The sequence below is a fragment of the Eriocheir sinensis genome, chromosome 40 (assembly GCF_024679095.1).
Source record: "Eriocheir sinensis breed Jianghai 21 chromosome 40, ASM2467909v1, whole genome shotgun sequence".
In the NCBI taxonomy this organism is placed as follows: domain Eukaryota; kingdom Metazoa; phylum Arthropoda; class Malacostraca; order Decapoda; family Varunidae; genus Eriocheir; species Eriocheir sinensis.
This window is the reverse complement of record NC_066548.1, coordinates 16,219,102-16,244,618: the sequence shown is the minus strand read 5'-3', so window position 1 is coordinate 16,244,618 and position 25,517 is coordinate 16,219,102. Positions and strand designations below refer to the sequence as shown.

Below are 25,517 nucleotides of genomic sequence, written 5' to 3'. Positions count from 1 at the left end.
GGCCAGGCAAAAACAGCGCCCCGCCCCATGTCCGAGCTGGGCGAGCGCGCCAAGTTTCAAACGTCGCTACTGAATATAACAAGTTTTAAGCCATGTACTCAACATAATCATCATGTATTACATATAGAAATATGCAAAATTAAATGGTGCACATAAAGAAACATAAATTGATTGATAATTTTCAGATGTATGCATAAATATAGAGAAATTTGCGTTATGCGTAGATGACGTGTGTCTGCTGAATTGTATTTCCTCATATTAGGTGTGATATAGAAATAGATTTGTGGAGGAAAGTGGAGGAGAGGGAAGGGAGGGACACAGACATAAGATCATGGAAAATATCCCACTGATTCACCGGCAATACACACAGATTTCACGGAGTATAAGGCTGAAAGGCCAGCCTCCTGGAGGTGGGTCTTGTGTGTGTGTGTGTGTGTGTGTGTATTTACCTACCATGTGTGCGAGCAGCCTGGGCCCGAGCAGCTGACGGGCGGCTGATGATGGTGATGGTGATGATGAGTGTCAGCGGCATCAGGCGTGGCATTGGCACCACCCAAACTGCATTTTCACTGGGGCCCACGTGTGTGTGGCTGTGCCCATTGTGGGCCCAGGCTCCTCAATTTGCCAATTCTCACTTTCCACATGTTGTGCAGGACCCCTTTCCTTTCTTCCATCTCTTTTTCAAAAAGAAGAGATGGAAGAAAAGAAAGGGGTCCCGTGCAACATGTGGAAAATAAGAATCGGTAAATTGAGAATCCCAAACCCACAACAAACACAGCCACACACACACGGGCCCCAACAAAAACACTGTTCAGGTGGCGCCGATGCAAAGGCCACATCACCGACACTCATCACCACCATCACCATCATCAGCTGCCCGTCAGCTGCTCGGGCCCAGCGAGCAGCCGGGGTCGTCTGCACATATGCGCTTGGCCACCTGGATGGGTGGCCAAGCGCAAAATGTTGACGGTTTTCAATTTTCCCCATAAGTGTAACGTACCTGCCGGCATACCAACACCGCAGAAGCCAGTTAAAAGCCAACTGGGAGAATTGGGAATAATCCCTTGTACATGGCCATGGTTATTTACCGGATCCAGTTTCTCCTCAGCCGAAACAATACCCGTAGAGGTTAATATGTCATAAGTAGATAAGGGAAGAGAGCGAGAAAGCTTGCTTGGGTTGGCACCCCTGATATAAATCCAGCAGAATCCCCTGTTTTATATATATTTATACGTTAGGACTTAGAAATTAAGGGAAAATTAAGTTTAGAATTAACATACAAAAAGACAACCTCAAAAAGGCAGGGGAAGGATAGATTAATGTACCAAGCTGAAAGGCGAGAAGGAAAAGTGTTGGAACCTTGAGGTGGCCACGTCACCAGGAGAGGTAGCGAGGCAACCGCTCTGCCTGGCCAGATTCATTCTGGACTTAACCTTTCCACGCGGCACAGGTAAGCTCACCGCTCGTTAGAGTCCTGAGTGCCTGGGAGTGAGAGATAGCCCTAGCCGGCGTTCATCAGTGATTCATTCTGGACTTAACCTTTCCGCACGGCACAGGTGAGGGCACGAGACAAGCTGAAGGCCGGTGTCCAGGGGTTAGGCAAGGCGAGTGGCCCGCCATCTTGAAGCCGCCCCCATTGAGAGTCGGGAATGGACCCAGACGCCAGTGATGGACAAGGGTCATGCCCTCAGTCATGAGTACCTGAATTGAGCCAAGGTAAGGGTGAGCCAGTCCAGTCCCTGCCGCCCTCGCGACCAGCAGGCTGGTAATGGGAGTAAGCGGCTCAAACCCCCTTTAGGCACGGCACAACAACATAGTGTAGCTCTCAGGCCTCCACCAAGCCAAGGAAAATATGTACACCGGGTAAGGGGCATCCGCTTGGTGGACGAGGGACAAACAGTGACCTCACCCCCCCTTTAGCTGTAACAGTCTGATCTTTCTCTCATACTTACTCTTTTCTTCCTGTTTTTGTTATGAGTGTTTTTATCTGTGTATGCACGCCGATGCGGGAAGTGAAATCGGATTGTCTAGTCAATCGGGTGGTAGCCCTGTGATATCTACCTACATATGGTCATCTCTCGTGTGTAACATTTATTGATAAGAATATCAGGAATTAGAAGAAAGATTTACCATTTTATATTAACCAAAACATGCTACCCTTCCATCGGGAGTGAGGATTAAATCAATAAATTGTATTCTGTCTATGTCCTGTATTAATGCATACAGCCTTCCTAGCCTAAGGTGCAGTCTCGCAATCTCCCCCACCACGACCTCCGAAGGTAACCACGACCCCACACTACCAAACTTGGGACTGAGGATACCATCTACCTCAAGGAACAACCCATAGTAAGCTGGGGAGCGACGGACACTATCTACCAGGTGGGACAGTTGTTAAAGTCAAGTGTTGCCAGGCCTGCCCTTGGCAGGAAGAGTCTGGGGACTAAACAGTTAGTTTAGTTCCGCCCCACCTGGTTCATAGAACTGCCGTTCCTCACTTACAGGCTTTGGGGGTTGTGCCATATTACAACCTCCTGGTGGCAGCTTACAGAGAGGGAACAGCAGGGAATCGAACCCAGCTGTACACTCTCTGAGGTTGAGGAATCTTAGCGTCACTATTTTTCCTCTTCCTCCCCTTTTTTTTTATTTTTTCAACCTGTGATGGCCAGGGGTCGAACCCGGGGCTGTTATATAAGAATAATGGTTCAAAGTTTGCGATTTCAACGTTTGCGACCCATAACGTCGACCTATTTATCGCAAACTTAAGAGACAGTACTGTATAAGGAAGGAAGGAAGGAAGGAAGAAATTGAACAGAAATAGCGGGATGGATGTCAGGGTGATCCGCGAATCCACAATCAACGGGACTATAATCAAATAGGGAAAATAGGGTTTCGTTCAACCATCTTGATCGAATAAAAAAAAATGGATTTCTAAGGCATTTCTAAGCATTGTTATATAGTTTTACATATACATAAATCACAAATTAAATAAGGACTGTAATAATTCAACACACGTCCAGGCAAGGGGTAATGTAGGCTCTGTTTTTCCCACTATATCTTGTGTTTCAGCTACTATTGCCGCTCTCCTGGTGATCTTAACTGTCTGATGTGATGGTTAGTTGTGTTATTTAATGCCCTGACCCGCCCAGTAAGCGAGAGTGAGTGTGTAAAGATTCATGGCCTCACCGTCCTCGCCGCAGCCGCCATCATTTCAAACAAGATGGCGGCCACAGAGGAGCAAAACAAACAAGTTGTTTGTTTTCCTCCGGGTACACCAGTGTTGCCAGGTCATCATACTTAGCATCGTTATCGTTATTAGCGCAAGCTTGAAAGCTTGAAAGACCTGAAAAGCATCTATGTGTATCATACTTAAGGATTATTTCGCTTACTTTAACACTCTAATGTTCTGTTTGGGAGGGAAAGAGATGTAAAGTTATTCCAGTTTTATTAATTATGTTTTCTGTGTCCCATATTAATGAGTTTTCACTACAGTGCACGTAGGATAACCGTGGTTCTTAACCACCATGATCCTGTCAGCCAAACGTCAGACCCACGGGGAAATACGTGGTGCGAATAGCACTGTGGCCTTCCATGTATGAATATGACACTTAAATCGAATTTTGATGTTTAGAAAGCAAAAATAAGTAAGTTTCCTTTAGAAAGAGACAGTCCCGTACATCCAGCCCAAAATCCAGCCCCAGGGACGGTTTCTTTGTTTACATTGCACAACATTCGAGCTGGGCGCTACAGACCGCGTATACGAGAGTTTTCATCTGCGTTCGGCGGGAGGTGTCGCAAATACCCTACCTGCATATAAGCGAATCCATGAACAGTGTGGCCATGAATGGCGGAGGGCTTCTGTACAAATGCGCGCAAGATACACTTACGTTATTACACAATAACATTGAAAGTCAAATAAGACACCGTATCATATCCGACCTACATCCTAAAAACAATCGTACAATATCCGGGATGAAATAACTCATGTGCTGGCTAAAGCGAGCCAGGACGCAGTATACGCGTCCTCATGTTGAAGGGATCAAGATTGAGGTCCCAGAGCAATGGAAGAGGGCACATGTAGTCCCACTATATAAGAGCGGAAATAAGCAACAGCCAGTGAACTATAGACCGGTTTCCCTAACAAGTGTAATGTGCAAACTGTGTGAGAAGGTAATTAAAAGACAGTGGGTGGAACATCTGGAAAGAGAGAACATAATACAGGAAAGTCAATTTGGATTCAGACAAGGTAAATCTTGTGTCACAAATCTAGTTTGTTTTTACTGAAGAGTAATAGATAAAGTGCAGGGGAGAGATGGATGGGCAGACTGAACATGGGGAGGAACAGTACAACAATACTTGGATGTGTTAAAAATAGAGTAAGGATTAGCACTGGACTGAGCAAGATGGAGAAGGATCATCGCAAGTCCAACCTCAAGAATGGGAGACGATTGACTATAAATGAAGAAAAGATTGATGAGAATCAATGGGGACTGTTTTGTGAAATGAGCATATGAAGGCAGAATTGAGCAAGGGTTTCAGTGGTCAGTGAAATAGATCAGTGTTGGAGAGTTGATAGGCAAGGGATCAAGTGTCCTGTGGGTGAATGCCATAACAGTAATGGTTGGATACACAACTGCTGTACCCATCCCCTTAAAAAGGAGTTCCTTTGAGGAAACAGAGTGTCGGAGATACAGATAAGTAGCAGCCCCAACTTAAACCTCCCCCATAAAAAATAATGGACCTGCTGGCATATAAGCATGTAATGAAACTAGTGAGCTTACTTAGAATGATGATCTTGCTTACAGTACAGTAACTAACATATTAAATCATCCATTGATGGTTTAGACAAGTTCACACCCATAAGTAAACTAGAACTACCAGTGGCTTGCAGAGGCCCACAAAAAACTATCTAGATTCATGATCCATGACATCACTTTGAAGATTCAGCTTGTCTCCATCATTGTGTCTGTTCCTGAAAAAAAAAAAATGTTATGGATATATAGCCATACCATTCCTCCTCAAGGCTGAGGACTAGCCAGTAACAAGAGATGTTAACTTCTAATACAATAAAAAGGGAACTTTATATAATGTCATTAGCCTCTAGACCATTATTTTATAAATAAAAATGACAGGAGTGAGTTTAAACCAAAGCACACCTAAATAAACAATCCTTGTCAACCATGCACGAGCCACCATTTCATGCAGCCTTACCTTCATCAAACATGAATTCATCTTCATACTCCTTCAGGAATTTCTGGGACCTCTGTTCATCAATGAAGAGTTGATACACCTTCTTTACATCTGGTATTGTTACCTGAAGCAAAACAACAAAACTTTAAATCTGAGTTCCTGAAATAAAAGAATAAGAAACTGTATAAATCCACCCCTTTATTTTCCTAGTGTAAGAATGTCATGGTAAATACTGTTACACCAGTGGGGGTGTTTGTCTGTGTTGTCTGTCTGTTTGCATGTGTAACGTGAGGAAATCATGGGTAACATGATGCAATGTTGACTAGCATGGTGCAAGATGGGGTGAGAGATGCAGGGGGTGTGGGGAGACAGGACGAGACAGAGAGGGAGACGGCTTGGGGAGTGGAGAGTTGCGTGAATGATGAGCTGAGGTGGAGATGCGTGAATGAGCTGTGTTGGTGTGCTCATGTGCATGGCTGCTCATTCCGGTTTGTGCCCTCTGTCATCATCATCATCATTTCATCGACGCCTGCTCCTAGGAGCTCCCACCAGGGGATGGCCACGGCAGAAGTTTCCAACTTTCTCTATCCAGACACTCCCTCCTTGCCTGCTCAAAGTTTCTCAAAGATCTTTCCCCCCTCTCCCTAACGTACTATTGCACCCTATCTCTCCATTTCACTGGAAGTCGTCCTCAAGCATTCCCTCCCTCTATCTCACTCACATACACCTTTTTGGTCATCTTACTCTCCTCCATTTTCTCCATGTGGCCAAACCACTTTAAAGTCTGTTGCTTCACTTCTTCCACCACTCCACACTTCTTCCCTTCACCCCTGTGACACATTTCAAAATGCTCGTACACACTTTCATTACTCTTTCCATCCATTCTACTCACACCACAAGCACTCCTCAAATAACTCATTTCCACTGCCTGCACTCTAGACTTTTGACTTACATTCCAGGCCCACGTTTCACTTGCATATGTGAGGGTTGGTACTATTATTGTATTGTATTTCTCAAACCTCTTTACCTCCATGCTCACACTTCTGCCATTCATGATTCGTCCCAAAGACCCTACCACCCTTCTTCCTTGCAATGCCCTTTCTCTTATCTCTCCCTCCATACCACCATGCTTACACATAACTGATCCAAGGTACTTAAACTCATTGACCTTCACCATTTCTTCACCATTCAAAATTATTTTGCATTCTTTTTCACATTCAATTCCCACTCTATATGGGCATACAAAATCTACAACCTCACTTCTACTTCGCTCACAAACCACCACTTTACTTTCGTTGACATTTACTTTCAGCTTTCTCCTGTTACATACACTACAAAAAACACTGACCAAATTTTGTAAGTCACTTTCATTTTCTGCAATGAGCACTGTGTCATCGGCAAACAGTATCGAATTCAGTACCCACTTCCTTCCCTCAGCGAACATTTTTACTCCAACTTCCCCAACTTTGCCCTACATTTCTCTAATAACACCATCCATATAAATATTGAACAACCATGGTGACATGACACACCCCTGTCTTAAGCCCACTTTTATCTCAAAATGTTCACTTGTTTCTCCAGTAATTTTGACACATGCAGATGCATCCTCATAGAAAGACTTTATTGCACTAAGCAGTTTTCCTCCCACACCATAAATCTTTAAAACATCCCACAATGCAATCCAATCGACTCTGTCATAAGCTTTTTCCAAATCCATGAAGGCAGCGTATAGTTTCTTTCCTTTTGCTAATATTTTTTCTACTACCATCCTGAAGGCAAATATCTGATCCACACATCCCCTTCCCTTCCTGAAGCCTCCTTGTTCTTCACTGATTTTCTCTTCTGTAAGTCTTTGCACCCTCTCTATTATGACTTTTCCATATACCTTTCCGGGTATACTCAGGAGACTTATACCTCTATAGCTCCCACATTCCCCTCTCCTGCCCTTCCCCTTGTTAGCTGGGACAATGATGGCTTTTGTCCAGTCTGCTGGCACCCCCCCCCCCTCCCATGCTACTTCACATATCTTGACCATCCATTTAACAACTACATCTCCTCCACACTTCAACATTTCTGCTGTGATTCCATCAATTCCTGCTGCCTTTCCATTTTTTAATCTTTTTATTGCCTGATTTACTTCTTCATATGTTATACTTCTTTCTTTATATACTCCTCCTCTACCTCTACTCAAAACTGCTGCTGTTACAGCTGCTGGACGTCCATCCTCAAAATTCATTAAGTTTTTGAAATATTCTCTCCATCTCTCTTTCACAGCTTCCCCGTCTTTCAACATCTTTCCATTCTCATCCATAACTTCATTTATTTTACTTGGGGAGATATTTTCTGCATTTCTTTCGTTTTTTACTTCTTTCCAATACGATTTCCTGTTCCCTTTATATTTTTCACTTAGTCTTTTTCCAAAGTCCTCATCAACTCTCTTCTTACTTTGTTTTATTGCTTGTTTTACTTTCATTTTGCATTCTCTATATTTCTTTTTCCTTTCCCTTTTTACTTGCTCAGCCACATTTCTTTCTTGAGTTTTCTTAAAAAGTTCCCTTTTCTCTTTTACTATCTTCCTTATCTCTTCTGTCCACCAGGAATTTCCTTTTCTTTTTCCATCTCTCACCACTTTCATCCCTAACACTTTTTTTGTTGTAGTTACCATGTGCATCATTGAGTAATATAATGTGGCTAGTAAAAGTCTAAAAAGCATATGGTAATTACAGACACATAATTCTTATTTCTTCCGGTAAGAATAATCACCCTCGTGCACAAGTTCTCTCTCTCTCTCTCTCTCTCTCTCTCTCTCTCTCTCTCTCTCTCTCTCTCTCTCTCTCTCTCTCTCTCTCTCTCTTCCCATCCCAGCTTAGCATCCCTGGGGTGCTATTTACCCTCCCTCTTACTTCCCCTCACCCATACCTGTCTCTCTCTGTTTTCTTTCCCTCCAGTACTGTGTGTGTGTGTGTGTGTGTGTGTGTGTGTAGAATACAAGTAAATGCCTTATATTACTAATTACTACTACTACTACTACTACTACAGGTCACACGTCCGTTTTTTATGGCTCTATGAATTTCACTGACCCGGCTTCACCCTGTGCGGGGTCAAGTGGAGTTGTCGGGTGTCGCTATCGCCTACGACTATGCCGAAATTAGCCTGACGGGGCTGGCCAAAAAGGGGTGCTTCGCTTCTTCCTTAAAGCGACCTGAAAGGGGTGTATTGCTTTGTACAGGTTAACTGTTCAAAAGGGGAAAGGTATAAGTACGTACTAAACACTTCCTCAAGAGGTACGTACTTGTACGTACTAAACACTGCACGGGTTGAGAAATTAGTTAATATAAAAAATAAATTAAATGCTCTGGCATGACTGTCTATGCATAAGCTATCGAATGGCAGCTTTTTTTTGTGTGTGTGTGTGTGTGTTTAAATGTCCCACCGAGCCTGAGTTTAAAATGCCAAATAAGTAGGAGTAGCGAGCCAGTCCTAGTGCGGGTGGCAGGAATCATTTTGTTGCATTATTTTCAATAAACGATAAAATAATCACATACCAATGTATTCTCGTGCTTCTGGCAACCTTTCCCTGGCCCACCATGGCTTTTCTGCCTCACACTGAGATGAACTGTTGCCTGAGGGAAGACAGCTTTGTTTACACTGCAATATTCCTTCATGAGCTCTTGCTAAGGCATTAGAGCATTTACTATTGCCCTGAAGCCTTTCATGGACTTCATGTCAAAGAGGAGATGGCATGTATTTACCTATTTACCTATTTGTAGTATACAGGGCCTGAGCTCAAGCTCTGGGATTGCTTACACATATGGGTAAAATTCTACAAGTGTGCTAGTCTCGCATGGGCAGACGAAACATCTTTTTTCAGTTTTCAGTGTTATGAAATAATGTGATAATTGTTTCCGTCACAAATCACTAAATGACTGACTTTTCATTGGCTGTTGCACCCACTGCCGCCCACCGCCGCAGCCGCAAAATAACTCAGAGAGAGAGGTTCAACATGCATACTGCCTATTCATTTCACTCACCCCTCACACTCAGAATTGGACACACTAATTGAACAAAACCAGGTAAATTAATGTTTTTCCTGCTGTGCATTCCCCCCGTACGCATGCATGGTGGACAGCAGTGCGACTTGTTTTTGCAAGGAGGTAAGGTATTTCTCGCAACACAGGCCCACGAATTGGACCACACACGCCGCCGCCGTGTCCCGTCCCGTGCTTCGTATTTCCACCACCCCAAACCGTGAGCCAAATAAATAAAACCAAACCTAACTTAATGTAACCTACCTAACGGGAGGGGGGAGGGGGGCTTCACCCTCCTCGACCTCCTTAACCATTTCTTTGCGCGTGGGACGGGACGCGACTATCCCCTCAGGCGCAGTCAGGCAGCCCAATGGGGGGTCTCTTTTAACCTCTGTATCTCAAAAACTATTCATCACAACTAAAAACCAAAAACACCACTGGAAAGAGGAGGCCCAGATCTATAGGAGTCAGTTATGTATGCCTCTCTTGCAAACGTACATGCACGTTCAGGGAGTGATGAATGTGAACACCTACGTCAGTGCGTGCAGGATGATCAGCCATATTGAGGGAACTGCAGACATCTTTCCTTGAGATTCTGGTAAGGTTGTATTGCCAACTGCAATATTTACAACTATTTGGTCAAAGAATCAGTCAGGTGATAGGTGAAGCTACACAAAAATGCTGCTATATTGGACAAGAATATCCACCAGTTACTCGTCCGTAGATTTGCCACGCTGGGCTGATATGATTTTCCACCAAATTTAGTGAAGAACCCATTCAATTGGCAAGCCTGTGTTGTGTAAAATAGTGTTGGAACCATGGAGGTAGGATTAGGTGGCGGCGGTGCGAGGTGGGAAAATGTGAAGTAGAGTCCGCCATCTTGGGATTGGCAAGAAGCAGGTGTCGGCCGCTCCCAGCCTCACTTAGACTTAGCTTTGACCTGACTGCGCCCTACCTAGTCCGTTCCAATATTAAATGTGTCCAGCAGGTGTGTAAAGAACACTGTAAATTATTCTTCTCTTCAGATAATCAATAATTCAGTCCTTAAAAGAAAAATACTTGATGATGCCGGTAATCAAAGGGCAGAGGAATATATATATACAGTAAAACCCCGATTATCCGAAATGGAAGGGGGGAAGCCTCTTTCGGATAAGCCGATTTTTCGGATAATCCGGATTTATGGCCGCCATTTTGATCGCCGCCAGTTTGATCGTCAGCATTGTGTTCTGCTGTATGGTAAGGACGACTTTCTTCCTTTTCCCGGTTTCTTTCAGCATGGTGATGTAGAAAGAAGTGAGGTCGAAGTACAGGTAGAACGCGATGCGACTGCCCAGTGTGAAGTGTGTGACGCGACTGCCGCCGACTGACGATGTAAACAATGAAACCAAACAAACACACGCTACGCTAAACAAAGTAGTACGCTTAAAACATGTGATGTAAATGTTTTATTGTATGTTTGTCTGTGTGTCTCCTTGTCTGGACCAGTGTATGTTGATACTTGTGAGCGTTGCAGATCTGAATTGTGAATGTTGCAGAGTGCGATTGTGAATGGTTGTGCAAGCTTGCAAGTGTGACCTTGATGCATCGTGCAGGTGGAGACACAGTATGATGACTCATATTATCGCGCAACTCGTATGTTGGAAGGGGAATGTGGCATGGAGTGGAGAGGGGAGTCGTGTTTGTGTCGTTGTCTTTAGAGTACGGTGTGAGAGTATTCGTGCAGTAGTTTGTTAGATTCGCCGCACCCTCGTCCTTGCTGGGGCGAAAGGTGCAGGCGTTGTGTTGTTGAGAGTTTGTTTAATGTTTTTTGTCTAATACATTGATCTATTCGTTACAAGCTATTTCGGCAATACGTATTAGAAAGCATATTCATTTTAACTGTTCTTATCAATTTTAAATGTGTTAATATAGTACATATGTAGTTACTTTTATTTATTTTTGATGTTTTATAACGTTTTAGTATAGAAAAAAAAAAAATTTTAATTGCATTATCCAGATCAATTTCGGATAATCCGGTTTTTCGGATAATCCGCTTTCGGATAATCGGGGTTTTACTGTATGTGTTTGTTTGGGCCGCCGCTGATGACGTCATCACAGCATGAGGCGCTCCATCTCTCAAAGCTGGGAGCCAGTGGACGTGCTGAGTTGGGAACGCGCGCTGATGCGTCACGCATTTGAGAGCACTCGGGACGTTTCGAGAGTCCCGATTCCCTCTCTCAAATGCAGCCCAGGTGTGTTTCTAAGGGGGGCACTAATTTTATATGGATTTTCGAATACTACGGGGATCCTGGGTCCCTAACCCCGTGTATATATATATATATATATATATATATATATATATATATATATATATATATATATATAGATATATATATATATATATATATATATATATATATATATATATATATATATATATATATATATATATATATATATATATATATATATATATATATATATAATCATTAGATATTTTACTCTTGATATAACACTTAAATCATTTTAAATATGATATATTTAATTTTGATTTAAATCATGATTTTTTTGCTGATTTAAATTGATTTAAATCACTTGATTTAAACAATTTGATTGAAATCAAAACAACCCTGGATTTTGCTGACCCTTTTTCATATGTTTCAGGCACACTGCAGCATGGCTACAACCTGCAGACATGTTATTTTCCCCCACAGCTTAGATTACAAGTAGCGTAAGTTAACAAGAGTAAAGAAAAAAAAACTTAATGTACGCAACATACATCTGATGAGTGAGGTGTGGGAACAGTAAGGTTAACAGGATACTGGAGCGTACGCCCGTACCGAAGGTAAACGAGGATCAAGCCTCTACCTGTGACCCCTGAAGCTACATCTCACCCCATCGTGAGGAGTCCAAATAAATACTAGCTTTTATAATATCTTTAAGAATCAACTACATACACTGTTTACTGACCCTTTTTCGTATGTTTCAGGTGGGCTGCAGTGCGACTGCAGCCTGGGGACATGTTGTTTTCCCCCACAGCTTAGGTCAACAGTAGCATAAGTTGAGGGTAGTAATTTCCTCTTATTTCTCTCTTTACTGTAAAATTTCCATGTCCCTTTCTTCCTTAAAGGTACATGGTGTTCTCTTCTATTTCCTGCCGGCATATTGCCGGAGGGAGAGGTGGTTGGGGAGGAGCCTTCATCTATTCCATCCTGTCCTACCACACGTAGATCACTAGTAATAGCGGTAGTAAACAGACACCCTCGCCATTGACCGACAGGTCATCTGGTGTCTGTTCTTCCTATGTACAGTTGCGCTACAAAGTGTTGAAACAGTTTGCAATGACTTTCATTCAAATAATACATAATATTATTCGAAGGGAAGGGATGTTTAGGAGTGATTTTTTCATAGATACACAAAATATGATATTAAGAACGGAAATAAATTCAATAGAGTGGAAGTTTTTACCTTATAACGATATATTAAGCAGCTCTGCCGAAACATTTTGATACAGTTTTCGTTCAAGACATTAAAAGAGTCAAATGAGTTCTATGTTAAGACTAAGTATATGTATAACTGCACAACTATATTGCTCTTTCTTTCAATGTAGTGATAAACCCTATATTATAAAATAATAGGAAAAACTAATTAGCTGCACTTCATTTGATGAAATGCGAAATAAATACTACATAATAAACTCGCATTTGATGATGACGTCATCGGGAACGACATTCATGCATGACTATATAAATCTTGTGTGTCTGTGAAATCAGCGAGAGTCTGAAAAGAAAATCACAAATCAATTGTCTATATTTTTAATTAACGGTAAAATCCAAAGAGAAGTATCGACAAGTGGCCAGACATATAATTCAAAGTTGCACGAGACACACGACAGACGACGCGATATAGCCTATTGTCTTGGTAGAGGAGAGACGATGCTTGGTCAGCGCCGCACTGCTAGCCTACCACTTTCTTCCATTCATCACTGTCGAGTTAATTATATACATCTGATCAAAATAATATTATTTATAACTTGTAGGCATGAATAGTAAAGTGACCTTGACTCCGCCCCAGCGATTCTGTAATTGAATGTGGCTACATAACCATCATTCCAATACGTTTCTCTTCGCCACATTCACATAGAGTACACTGTTAAGTTTTCATTGCATTTAAGGGAATTACTGATATTTATTAGGTGTGTGCAAAACTAGACTTAAGAATTAAGTAATTTTATAAAAAGTTGGTATAGAATGTTTCCCAGAGGGTAGTTGCCAAATGTCGCCAGCCTACGCTCCGTGTCTGAAAGATTATGAAAACTGCGTCAACACTTCGTAGCGCGACTGTACATTCCTATGTAAATACAGTCGGTTCGAGTCCCAACGATACATGCTGACGATTTTCAGCCATTGCTGAGTGGCGGAAGATTACCCACATGCTGCCCAGATTCTCAATCACCTCTAACTTCACCGACTTTGATCAATGGACCACTGGGGGCCATCATGGGCCGTGCAAGTCATATACCATGGCAGCCACTATCAATAAAATGCCACTAATGGGCTGGGGTCATCCAAGAGACCCTTCAGAAAGCCTACCTACTGGTGCTATAGGCAGCCCCCTCCCCCTCCCTCAAAAAACAGCATCTCTTTTAAGTAGCCATTTATCAAAAACAGCATTTGTAGAAGGTAAGAAGGTACAACAGAAGTAACACTGGCCACACCCATATAGTTATAATGACTCTTTTATTTACAAATACAGTCGTCCCTCAAATAGTATGGTTTCCAATAGTACAGTTTCGGTTTTATACGGATTGTCATGGAAGATTTTTTTTAGGATTTTTAAATTTCCCGCTCGTCGCACCAAGCAGCCATGGCATGAGTGGCAACACTGTTCTACCAAAACACCTGCTGAAAGCATCCCAAAGCGTTCGAGAAAGGTGTTCACCTTGCAGAAGAATTCAGATTTAGGAGAAGTTACATTTTGGGATGAGTTACGTTGCAGTAGGGAAAGCATATCATGTGAATGAGAGCAGTGTTCGCTGTATCTATCACCTTGGTCTTGGTCTTGGTTCAGGAGGTAGTTGTCCCTTTCGGTCCTAACTACAGCCTTTGAAACGGCTTACTCCCTCTTGCCGCAGTAACTGCCAGTGCTCCATGAGTGCTGCAAAAGTGGAGATAAAGCTGTCATTTTACTAAGCCTCGTCGTTGCTATGGTAACAGCGTCTAACTCGCAGCAAAATGGCGTACGCTGATCTTCCTGGTGACGTTTAACATGCATTACTAGCTGTCCTGGCTGATGAACTCCTTACAACAGAAGATGAAAAAGAAGCTGCAGTGGTCATGGTGGCACAGAGAGGTGAAATGCAATGGAAACACTTATATGTGTTTGTTTGTTCCGCCATATTTGCTGATAACATCATCACAGCACGAGGCGCTCCACCACTCAAAGCCGGGAGCCAGCGGACGCACCGAGTTGGCAACTCGTGCTGCCCACGGCCACGCTTGAGAGCACTTGGGACGTTTCGAGAGTCCCAATTCCCTCTCTCAAACGCAGCCCAGATGTGTTTCTATGGGGGGCACTAATTTTATACGCATTTTCGAATAGTACAATCCTGGGTCCCTAACCCCCGTACTATTTGAGGGACGACTGTATTGCCTTCCCTCCTGGCAACCCCCCCCACGCAACAATTCCTTGGACCATTTAGCGAATGGTGTAACTTATTTGCTCTGTTGCATAACATTGCACAACATTTGGTGACTGTTTCGTTAACCGAATGCAGGGCATTTTTTTTTACTTCAAAGCCTGTAGCATCTGTAGGCTTTCTTGAGGGGCCTAGTGGTCGGTCCGAGTGTCTTGGTGTCGGCAAGTGTTTATAGTGGCGCCATATTTTCTTGGCTCATGCTGCCCCCCAGAGCTCATTCGTGAATGACTTGGACTGTTCTTCTAGAGTCTGGGTTGATGGGTGGTCTTCAGGACAGCATGTGGATAGTCTTGGCCACCTGGCAATGACTGAAAAATCCCAGGTGGTAGTGACAGATTCAAACCCGCGTCGTCCAGGATGCGGTGAATGTGGGGCCCGCACGCTAACCACTCAGCCACCGCCTACCCATGTTGGGCAGGGGGTTATGTTGGCAGGTGGCGGGGAAGTATGTAAACAAAAGACATGTAGTTATATGAGTGGCCAAGGTCACCTCTGTTACCTCTTATCTTCTGTGACTGTTTCATTCAACTATTATTGCTTTTACCAGTAAAGGATCGCTTATGGATCGCTGCTGCAGGAATATTATGGGGTTGTTGTTGTGGGACACCCTTGAGCTAACCAACTGGCATCTGCTAGATTCTGTGATATGCTTGTATAGCATATTGTAGTCCTATAAACTGGTAGTGGTGGCTGGCAACTGCAACATGAGTAATATTTACAGCTTGAGTCCCAAAGGCAGCTGAGGGGGAAGCATGAGTGGGCTGGCCAAGCCCACCCAGCCCTCCCCCCTTACTGTCTTACCCAGCCTGGTTGGGTCAGTGTGTGAGGACGGTGGCTGGGTGGGGTGGTGTGCAGTTAAGTGTGGGAGAGCTGTGCAAACAACGTGCTACTCTACCTGTGGTAGAATATTTGAAATGACAACTTGTTACTTAACCAAGTATTACTAATATTACTGGCCTGGTCATAAGTGCAAGTAGTCATAAGTCACATATGTCATAGCTGGAGGACTACCTGTACAATGAAAGAATTCATTGGACACAATGGGAGACTGGCTGATAGGAAGTTCCACAGTACCTGTTTTTCTTTCCTTTTGATGGCAACAAGGCTGGCCAATGTGATCAGCTGGATGGCATAGCGAAGAGATGTCTCCACGCCAATCTTTGTCAAAACTACCAATGCCTCGTCCTGAATCTCACAGTCTTCTTCCTCACATCTGATAATAAAGTTTTATGCTGCATAATCTAATTCTAAAGTTTTAGCTCACTATACTACCTACATGTACACTGATACAAGCTTATTCATACAGAAATCATTGGTCTATATTTTCACTGTATTCTTACATCTGTCCAAAATGCTGAAAATAAAATCAACAAATACCTGATTTTCAAGATTTCCTTGATCTCCTTTTCCTGGTAGGGAGATGTCTTGATGATGATCATCCTGTCGAGCATATCAATGGGTATGCCATGGGGGGACATATTCTGGGTGCCTCGGATACGTGTGATGCCGCGGTTGGTGGCTACTATTACCACTGGAGCCATGTCGTCCTCCAGTGCCCGGTTAAGAAAGGAAAAGCATTCGATGTCCAGCATGTGTACCTGCAAGATGGACCAGAGACTGTCTTGTTGTAAAATGCTTAGAGAGTAAAAGATTGTATTGTGTGTGTGTGTGTGTGTGTGTGTGTGTGTGTGTATTTACCTACTTGTATTTACCAATTTGTAGCATACAGGACTATCTGAGTTAGGCTCAGATAGTCCTGTCTCCTTGTCTACTTTTATCCAATCTTTCTTGCATTTGGTGGACACTCTTTGCCTCCACCACTTCCTCCTCCAAACTGTTCCACAAATCCACACTTCTATGAGGAAAGCTGTACTTCTTTTTGTCTCTCAAGCATGTTCCCTTTCTCAGCTTCTTGTTGTGTCCTATCAATCTTCTCCTTTGCTCTCTCTCCATCAAGTCCTCTCTATCTACCTTATCCATACCACTCATCAACTTAAATAACATTTTCAAGTCTCTCCTTTCTCTCCTCTGTTCCAAAGTTGGCAGGTTCATGCATTCCAATCTTTCTTCATATGGCAGATCTGAGAGTTCAGGTACCATTTTTGTTGCAATTCTCTGAAACCTCTCCAGTTTCTTTACATCCTTTTTTTGTGCGGGGACCATACCACTGTGTATGTGTATTTACCTAGTCGTATTTTTACAGGGCCTGAGCTTACGCTCGTGTGGCCCCGTCTCCACATCTGTATTTGTCCAGCTTTTCCTTAAAGTTGTGCACACTCTTCGCCGATACTACATCCTCACTTAGTCTGTTCCAAACCTCTATGTTTCTTTGCGAAAAGCTATATTTTTTTTGTCTCTCAAGCATCTTCCTTTTCTCAATTTTTTACTGTGTCCTCATGTGTTGCTGGTGTTTCTTACTTCTCTTAGTAGTAACTCCTCATTAGTGGCATACCCAGAAAATTGAAAAGGGGGGGGGGGGGCCGAGAGAGAGAGAGAGAGAGAGAGAGAGAGAGAGAGAGAGAGAGAGAGAGAATTTTTCTGCGTCCAGTATTATTGGAAGCGCAGGGATCCCATACAGCTTGAGGATTCGGGTTAGATCACTAGGGTTAATTTATTATTTTGTATACATACATGCATTGATACATACATATACATGCATTGTACATTTTAGAAGTTTGTTGGTAGCATATAAGTACAACATAAATCTGGGAGATTTATATAATTTTAAAAGTACTAATTTTATGTTACTTGAGCGAACATTACTTTTAAAATCTTGTTCATTTCTGTAATTTGGCAAAAATTTACCCTCAAAACAACACTTTATAACTACATGTTCTGATAAAAAAGTAATATACTGGCAAGGAATTTTTTTTATATTCATATAACATGTATAATCTTCGTTTATACAGGCTGCTGCTGTAATACATATTTTTAAAAGATACATGGAAACTGGGTCAGGTATTTTATGAATATAAAATAAAAATTAACTAGATTAATTAGATAAGTTACTGTTAACAACAATACATTGTAACTGGTTTACCTCAAATTTATGCATCTGTTCTTACGTGCAAATTCATCAAAGACTTCATGATCAAGATTTGTGTCACAATAGACAAAGTAAGGCAAGTCCAGGTATGTTTTAAGCAATTTAAGGGCACTTAATCGCTCATTGGTGGAAGTGCTAACAGGCAGGGTTGAAAAAATTGCAATAAGGTGGAAAATTTTGAATATGTGCCCAATTTTTTGGGCACTTGCTTTGACCTCTCATGAGATTCACGAGGCTTCCAATAACTCTGCCCCCGTAGATATTCATCTTCAACGAGATCTGCATCTCCATCAAGAAATTTTCAATAAAATTCAACTGCTTCCTTCAGTCCACTAAAATCAGCATCAACTGAAAGAGAGGGAACAAGATGTCCCAACAAAAAACTCTTAATGTGTTTAGATGGAAACCTTTCCAAGTCGTACTATAGCAGTGTCCTAAAATGGGAGAAAAATAGCTCTTCTATAGTACTCCTATGGAGTTGCTGTTGGAGGGTTAGCCTTAATTAGGTTTCTTATGACCACTGATTGTTCAAGGCTTCTGGATGATATCTCCGTGCCTTTCCTCACCTTGAGCAAAAAGTTGGTTGAACTTATTTCCATCATGATTGGACTGAAATGCATCTATGCAGCTCTGTGTAGCTACACTTCCAAGAGCACCCATCAGTTCTTGTTGTGACCCCTGCAGCTTTTCTGGCAAGGCTTTAGTGAAACTTAGAACAGAGGTGAGCACTTCCAAACTCACGAGAAAACCTGGGTCACTTATTGCTTTAGATTAGGCTTGGCTGCTGATTCTTCACCTAACGTGTTTTGCAGTAGGCTAATTATTCTTAATCATTATTTCATTATTTACCTACCTGATTAACTGAATTATCCGGGGCATCAGCCGAGTCAGTGGTGACTTTCTTACACCAGATAGAGTACGTACGTGAAGCGTTTTCTGGCGTTTTGTGACCAAGGAGGAAATAGGTAAAGAATAGAAAGGCACAAATCCCATGGCTGGGTGAATTCAAGAAATGACACACGCTATAGAAAAAAAAGTACTACATAAACAGAAAATGAAGTTTATCGATAATAATTTTCTGAAATTTGGAATTTGTGGTCAGGAAATATTATACGGATAACATGAATAGGCTACGGCCATGTGAGCCTTCATTGTCAATGAATGTTTCTCAAAATAGATCACCTGCTCTTATTCAACTCAGCAGCTCCATTGTTCAAGTGCTGAACATACAATAGTTACTCTGCCACTCTACACTGTCCACTGTCAAGCACAAAACGGTCACTAAAGGTGGTAATATAGCGGCAAAGGTCAACCTTACAGGTCCCATACGCGTCTCGCGTCGCCTGCCACTCTCCCCGTCATAATACAGAATCAATTATTACATACTCACCACTGTCACCAGACAAATTCACTTGGTGCCTCTACAGTATAATTATATAGTCCTCCAATCACTTTGACTGCACCTTACACCTAAAATCAAGTAAATATGAGAGGCAAGGAGAGAAGGCACACACGACTTTTGTGCTCTCTCTCTCTCTCTCTCTCTCTCTCTCTCTCTCTGCCAGAGCCATCCCAATCTCGTATTCCTCTTCTTCCTGTCTCCCCGCTCCCGCTACAAACACCCCTCCGCCGCTTTCAGTTGACAGCTTGACATCGCACTCTTCACACAATTTTATGAATCCATCATTTAACACCTTACTTTTTTTTTTTCACTCAGAGCACACCTTATATCCTACCATTAACTCAAAACAAAACCAAAGGGGAAATAACTCGCTCAGTCGGTGTGACTGAGCTCTCAACTCCACACACACACACACACACACACACACACACACACACATTCGTAATCGTAATACTAATATACATATTCCTATTATTTTCGTGTAACATTTATTTATTCATTATTATTTTTCTTTGCAAAAGGGGGGGGGGCATGGCCCCATGGCCCCCCCCCTTCGGTACGCCACTGCTTCTCATTATCTACTTTTTCCATTTTATTCCATAATTTATAAATTTGTATCAGGTCTCCCCTTTCTCTTCTTTGTTCCAATGTTGGCAGGTCCATTTCCTTTAACCTTTCAAACAGGGGTTAAGAAGTTTGTACCAGAATACAAACCAAAAGAGAAGGGTAAAAAGGACTGGTTTCATGCAAGGTGTGCTAAGGCAAAAGAAAAAAAAAAAAGAGACAAAGCATGGAAAAAATTAAAAAGAAATAAAAACCAAAGGCATAAAGAAGATTTTAAGGTAGCAAGAAATAAATACCTGAAAATAAGGAAGGAAGAAGAAAAGGGATATGAAAAGGATATTGTGGAAAAGTGCAAGGAACAACCTAAACTATTTTATAGATTCATAAATGGTAAGATTAAACCAAGAGAAACAATTGAAAGACTGAGCGATGCGAATGTGACAATCAATGGACCTAAAGACATGGCGGAGTTATTAAACAAAAAGTTCGAGCAGGTTTTTACTAATGAATCAATATTTAATGAGCCACAAGAAAACAAGATAAATGTTCATATGGAAGAAGTTACAGTAAATAAAAGGAGATATATGAGTTGTTGGGAGAGCTGGAAGAGAGGAAAGTTGTAGGACCGGATGGAGTCTCAGGGTATATATTGAAAGAATGCATAAATGAGCTGGTTAGACCAATATATGACATCATTAAAAGCTCAACAACAACTGGTACAGTGCCTAAGGAGTGGCGGAGGGCCGAAGTGGTCCCCATATACAAAAATGGAAGGAAGGAAGTACCCCTGAACTACAGACCTGTGTCATTGACCAGTGTAGTATGTAAAATATGTGAGAAAGTGATAAAAAAACAATGGATGCAATTTCTAGAGGAGCAAAATTTAATCACAAGTAAACAGTATGGATTTAGAAAAGGGTGCTCATGTGTGACAAACTTACTGAGCTTTTACTCAAGAGTGACAGATAAAATACAGGAAAGGGACGGATGGGTTGATTGAGTCTACCTAGACCTGAAAAAGGTGTTTGACATACAAGACTGCTATGGAAACTAGAAAATAAAGGAGGATTGAAAGGGAAAATGAAGAAATGGATGGAAAGCTACCTAAGGGGAAGAGAGATGAGAACAGTGGTTAAGGACATAAAATTGGAATGGAGAACTGTAGAGAGTGGAGTGCCTGAGGGATCGGTATTGGCACCAATACTTTTCCTACTATGCGTTTCAGGCGCCATGACACAGTTTTTCGGATATAACATTTTAACGAAGCGTCGGACAATGATGCTATTTTGGGAGACGATAATTGAGACCCCGACCTAATTGGCAAAAATAGGCTAAGGTGCCAAATGTCGATAATTTCGACATTTGTGAGAGTAACTTTAAGGTAAACTTCACTAAAATATACAGGCACAGGTAGCGAGACTAGGTGCCTCTCGTTCAAGTCATGATGTCAATGTGACGTTTTACTATGAAGTAGTAGTAATCACTGACTCAACTGGTAGTTCTCTCTCTCTCTCTCTCTCTCTCTCTCTCTCTCTCTCTCTCTTTCTCGCGCGCACACACACACACACACACACACACTACGTAGTTCAGTCCATATACATAGGGATGATGCTCATTTGAAAATATTATATATTTGCGAAAAAGTTTCACTCTCAGGAAATTACTTATCCTTTGCATGGAAAATACGGTCTTTGGTACAACATGCTGTAAGTATATAACATAGTGCAGTGGCTGAACTATAGTTGCAGTATTTGTGTGTGTGTGTGTGTGAGAGAGAGAGAGAGAGAGAGAGACTGCCGGTTGAGTAGGTGATGACCACTATGTCATAGTTACACGTCACATGGACGTCACGAAAGAGAGGTGGTGCGTACATGATGACGGCACCTAGCCTCGCTACCTGTGCCTGTATATTTTTGTGAAGTTTACCTTAAAGTTACTCTTACATGTGTCGTAATCATCCACATTTGGCACCTAAGCCTATTTTTGCCAATTAGGTCGGGGTCTCAAACATCGTCTCCCAAAATACCATCATTGTCCGACACTTTGTTAAAATGTTATATTCGAAAAACTGTGTGTCATGGCGCCTGAAACACATAGTAGTATATATTAATGACATTACTGAGGGAGTAAATACAGGTAACTCGATTTACGCGAGTATTGCGTCCTTGAAGAGGTCGCGTAAATCAAAAACAATGTAAATCAAACAAGAGGTAGGTTTCTGTCGAAAAATAATTGCCATATTTTGCGGCGTATAACACGCACCGGCGTATAACGCGCACCGGCGTATAACATGCGCCCCAAACTTTAAGACAACAATTTTGAAAAAGAAAAGTTCTTAAAGTGCTCAGAAATATGTACGGGTTAAAGAACATTGACAATGTACAGTTTCCCGAAATTTATATATTTTTGGTGTAATCTTTACTGCTTGAACTGACAAGTGTCCTTGAGTAAAGCAATGAAAATGGCGGCCGGGCTGGTGTTGTGAGATATACATCCCCGTAAACATACTGATGATGCACAGCTTCTGATATCAAGAATATTATTCTCACCATCACTCGTAGGTTATGACAGACAACTAGGCAAGCCACAATTCACACGGTTCTGGTGACACGCAGCATGCAGCTGTTTGTTGTATGGGTGTGGTTGTGTGGTTTTCAAACAATGCAAATGGCGGCTGGGCTGGTGTTGCAAGAAATATCTCCTTGTACATACTGATTATGTACAGCTTCTGAGATCATAATAAGCATATTATTCTCACAGTCACTCATAGGTTATGACAGACAACTAGGCAAGACACAATACACGTGGTTCTGGTGACACGTGGCATGCAGCTGTTTGTTGTGTGGGTGTGGTTGTGTGGTTTGTAAACGATGCAAATGGCGGCCAGGCGTGAAATAACTCCTCGTACAAGACTCATGATGTACAGTTTCTGATATCATATTTACCCCATTATTCTCACTAATATTAATAATTAATAATGAACACATGGATATTTTTTTCCAATATGATTCCTTTATGTAGCTTGTACTGCTCCTTAGTCATACAATCGTAAGCCACCTGTGACATCAAGATCAAGATCATACAAATGGCGCCCGACGGGAAAACGGGATAACAGCAAGGCATGGGCGATCCTCCACCGATTTAATTTTTGTATAGTAGTTATTTGATCGCCCTGTATTCTATGGTAACATATAATAAGACAGCTATGGACTATGAAGGATCATTAACAATAATAAAGGTAAGTTTGCCGTTGTTATTGGATAAGACGAAACACAGACCCTGAAAAACACTCCAAAGAAAAAAAATAAAATCATAAAAAATTTGTACATTCGGCATATAACGCACAGGGCTAAACTTTCAGGCAGTTTTTATGTGAAAAAGGTACACGTTATACATTCAGTGGAGAGAGAGAGAGAGAGAATATCCATATCACCGATATATCCAATCAGGCACTCCGTCTCAGTCTCAGTCGTCTGAGAAAGAAATGAGGGACAATATGAGCGCCTGGCTAGTATTGGTACCGGTACCGTACCGTATAGCTGGTAACGTTAGTACGGTGGTATGCGTACCTGCCCACCCTATCGTTGAGTAGCGTGGCAGCGTGGGTACTGTATTGTTGTTCAAGTGTCGCGAGGAAAACTGAGCTCAGCTGTGTAGCATGCCGCAGGTGTGAGTCCAGTTGCGTGAGACATCTGGTGGCCACTCCATAAAATATCGCGTATAAGTGGAAAAAACGTGTAAATTAAACATTTATTTGGATTTTGGACCCCGCGTAATTTAAAAAACGCGTAAAACAAACTCCCGTAAATCGAGTTACCTGTAGTTATATGAGCCTGTTCGCAGATGATGCAAAGCTGCTAAGACATATGAGAAACAATAAAGACTGCAAAATCCTGCAAGAAGACTTAAACAAGATTTGGAAGTGGAGTATGGAATGGGAGATGAAATTCAATGTGAAGAAATGTCATGTTATGGAAATGGGAAAAAGTGAAGGAAGACCAAAATAGACATAATAAAATGGGAGATGGTGAAACATTAAAGAAAGTACACGAAGAAAGAGACCTGGGAGTAATAGTGCAAGATAACAAACAGCCAGAGAGTCATGTTAATTGGATATTCGGTGATACGTATAACATGGTGAGAAATATAGGAATAGCATTCCACTACATGGATAAGGATATGATGAAAAAATTAATTACCACTATGATTAGACCAAAGTTGGAATATGCAGAGGCAGTGTGGTCTCCCCAGAAGAAGAAACACATAAAGAAACTAGAAAGAATACAAAGGATGGCAACAAAAATGGTTCCAGAGCTGGAGGGATTGACATACGAGGAAAGACTAAAGGAAATGGAATTACCAACACTAGAACAAAGACGAGAAAGGGGAGACCTAATACAAACCTACAAATTATTGAGCAAAATGGAAGAAGTAGACAACAAGGAGTTACTACTAAAAGAAGAAATGACCACCAGGAACACAAGAGGACATAGTAAAAAATTGAGGAAGGGAAGATGCTTGAGACGTAAAGAAATATAGCTTCCCGCAAAGAAATATAAAGGTTTGGAACAGACTAAGGGAGGATGTAGTATCGGCGAGGAGTGTGCAAAGCTTTAAGGAAAAGTTGGATATATATAGGTACGGAGATGGGACCACACGAGCATAAAGCCCAGGCCCTGTAAAACTACAACTAGGTAAATACAACTAGATAAATAGAAGGGGAGCAAGTTTTATTGATCACATTTACCGTCATTGTCCCACCCAAGTTTTTTTATAAATGTAAATGACATAAGTTTTGAATTTGAAAAATGCTTGATATATGAAAGTTTGTTCCTGCACCCCTTTTATGCAGGTAAATATAATAAATGAGATAACCTACACCCTTTGTATACTGGCAAATGTGATAAATGAGACAACCTGCACCCATTGTATGACAAGCAGTTGATAATAGACACGGTACGGTGCCGAAATTCATTCACCCGTGTGTATGTAAACAAAGGGGACGGACTAAATCAAGGGGATGAGACTCGACGCCACACCAGGTTTCTGTCATTTCTGGCAATCAGCTAAAAGCAATATTTTCTGGCTAGATTCAGGTAAATTCGTCTAAATCTAGCAAGAAAATAGCTAATCTGCCAGCACTACTCCTTCACCACACCGATACTCCCGGCTTGCCGCCCCACGATGTTGCCGACTTGCATGTTCGTAGCTTGAGACACCGTTCATCACTCAAGATGTTTTTTGTTTCGTGCTCAATCCTAAATTCTTACCATCCTGACTTTCGCGCTGCTTTGACATGTACGGGTCATGTCTATCTACCGTCAGCATCATGCGCGATTCCTTAACCCGTACAGTGTTTAGTACGAACATTAACGTACCTCTTAGGGAAGTGTTTAGTACGTATATATACGCAAGCTCTTTTGAGGGCTTATACGCCCTTTATTTTTGTTTGTGTATGTAACATTGTTCATTGACAGTAAAGAGGAATAATCTGACAAATCTTCGTATTTTTAAATGGATGTTAAAGGGCCTTTCTGTATATTTGTCCACATTCCAAAAAAAATCATTATACAAGAAGGTAAGTTACTTTCTTCTAGGTAATTACTCCTTGAT

The 25,517-nt window shown here is 41.9% G+C and overlaps 1 protein-coding gene across 1 annotated transcript; it reads right to left on the bottom strand.

Moving 5' to 3' along the window:
- Positions 1-3,425: 3,425 nt before the first annotated feature.
- Positions 3,426-16,490, bottom strand: LOC127009407 (ruvB-like 2; the record flags this gene model as incomplete). Its single annotated transcript, XM_050882488.1, is given in 4 exon segments — positions 3,426-4,969; positions 5,209-5,311; positions 15,967-16,105; positions 16,270-16,490. Coding segments are annotated over 4 exon segments (492 nt in total), but the record flags the coding sequence as incomplete, so codon positions are not given.
- Between the last annotated feature and the right edge of the window lie 9,027 nt (positions 16,491-25,517).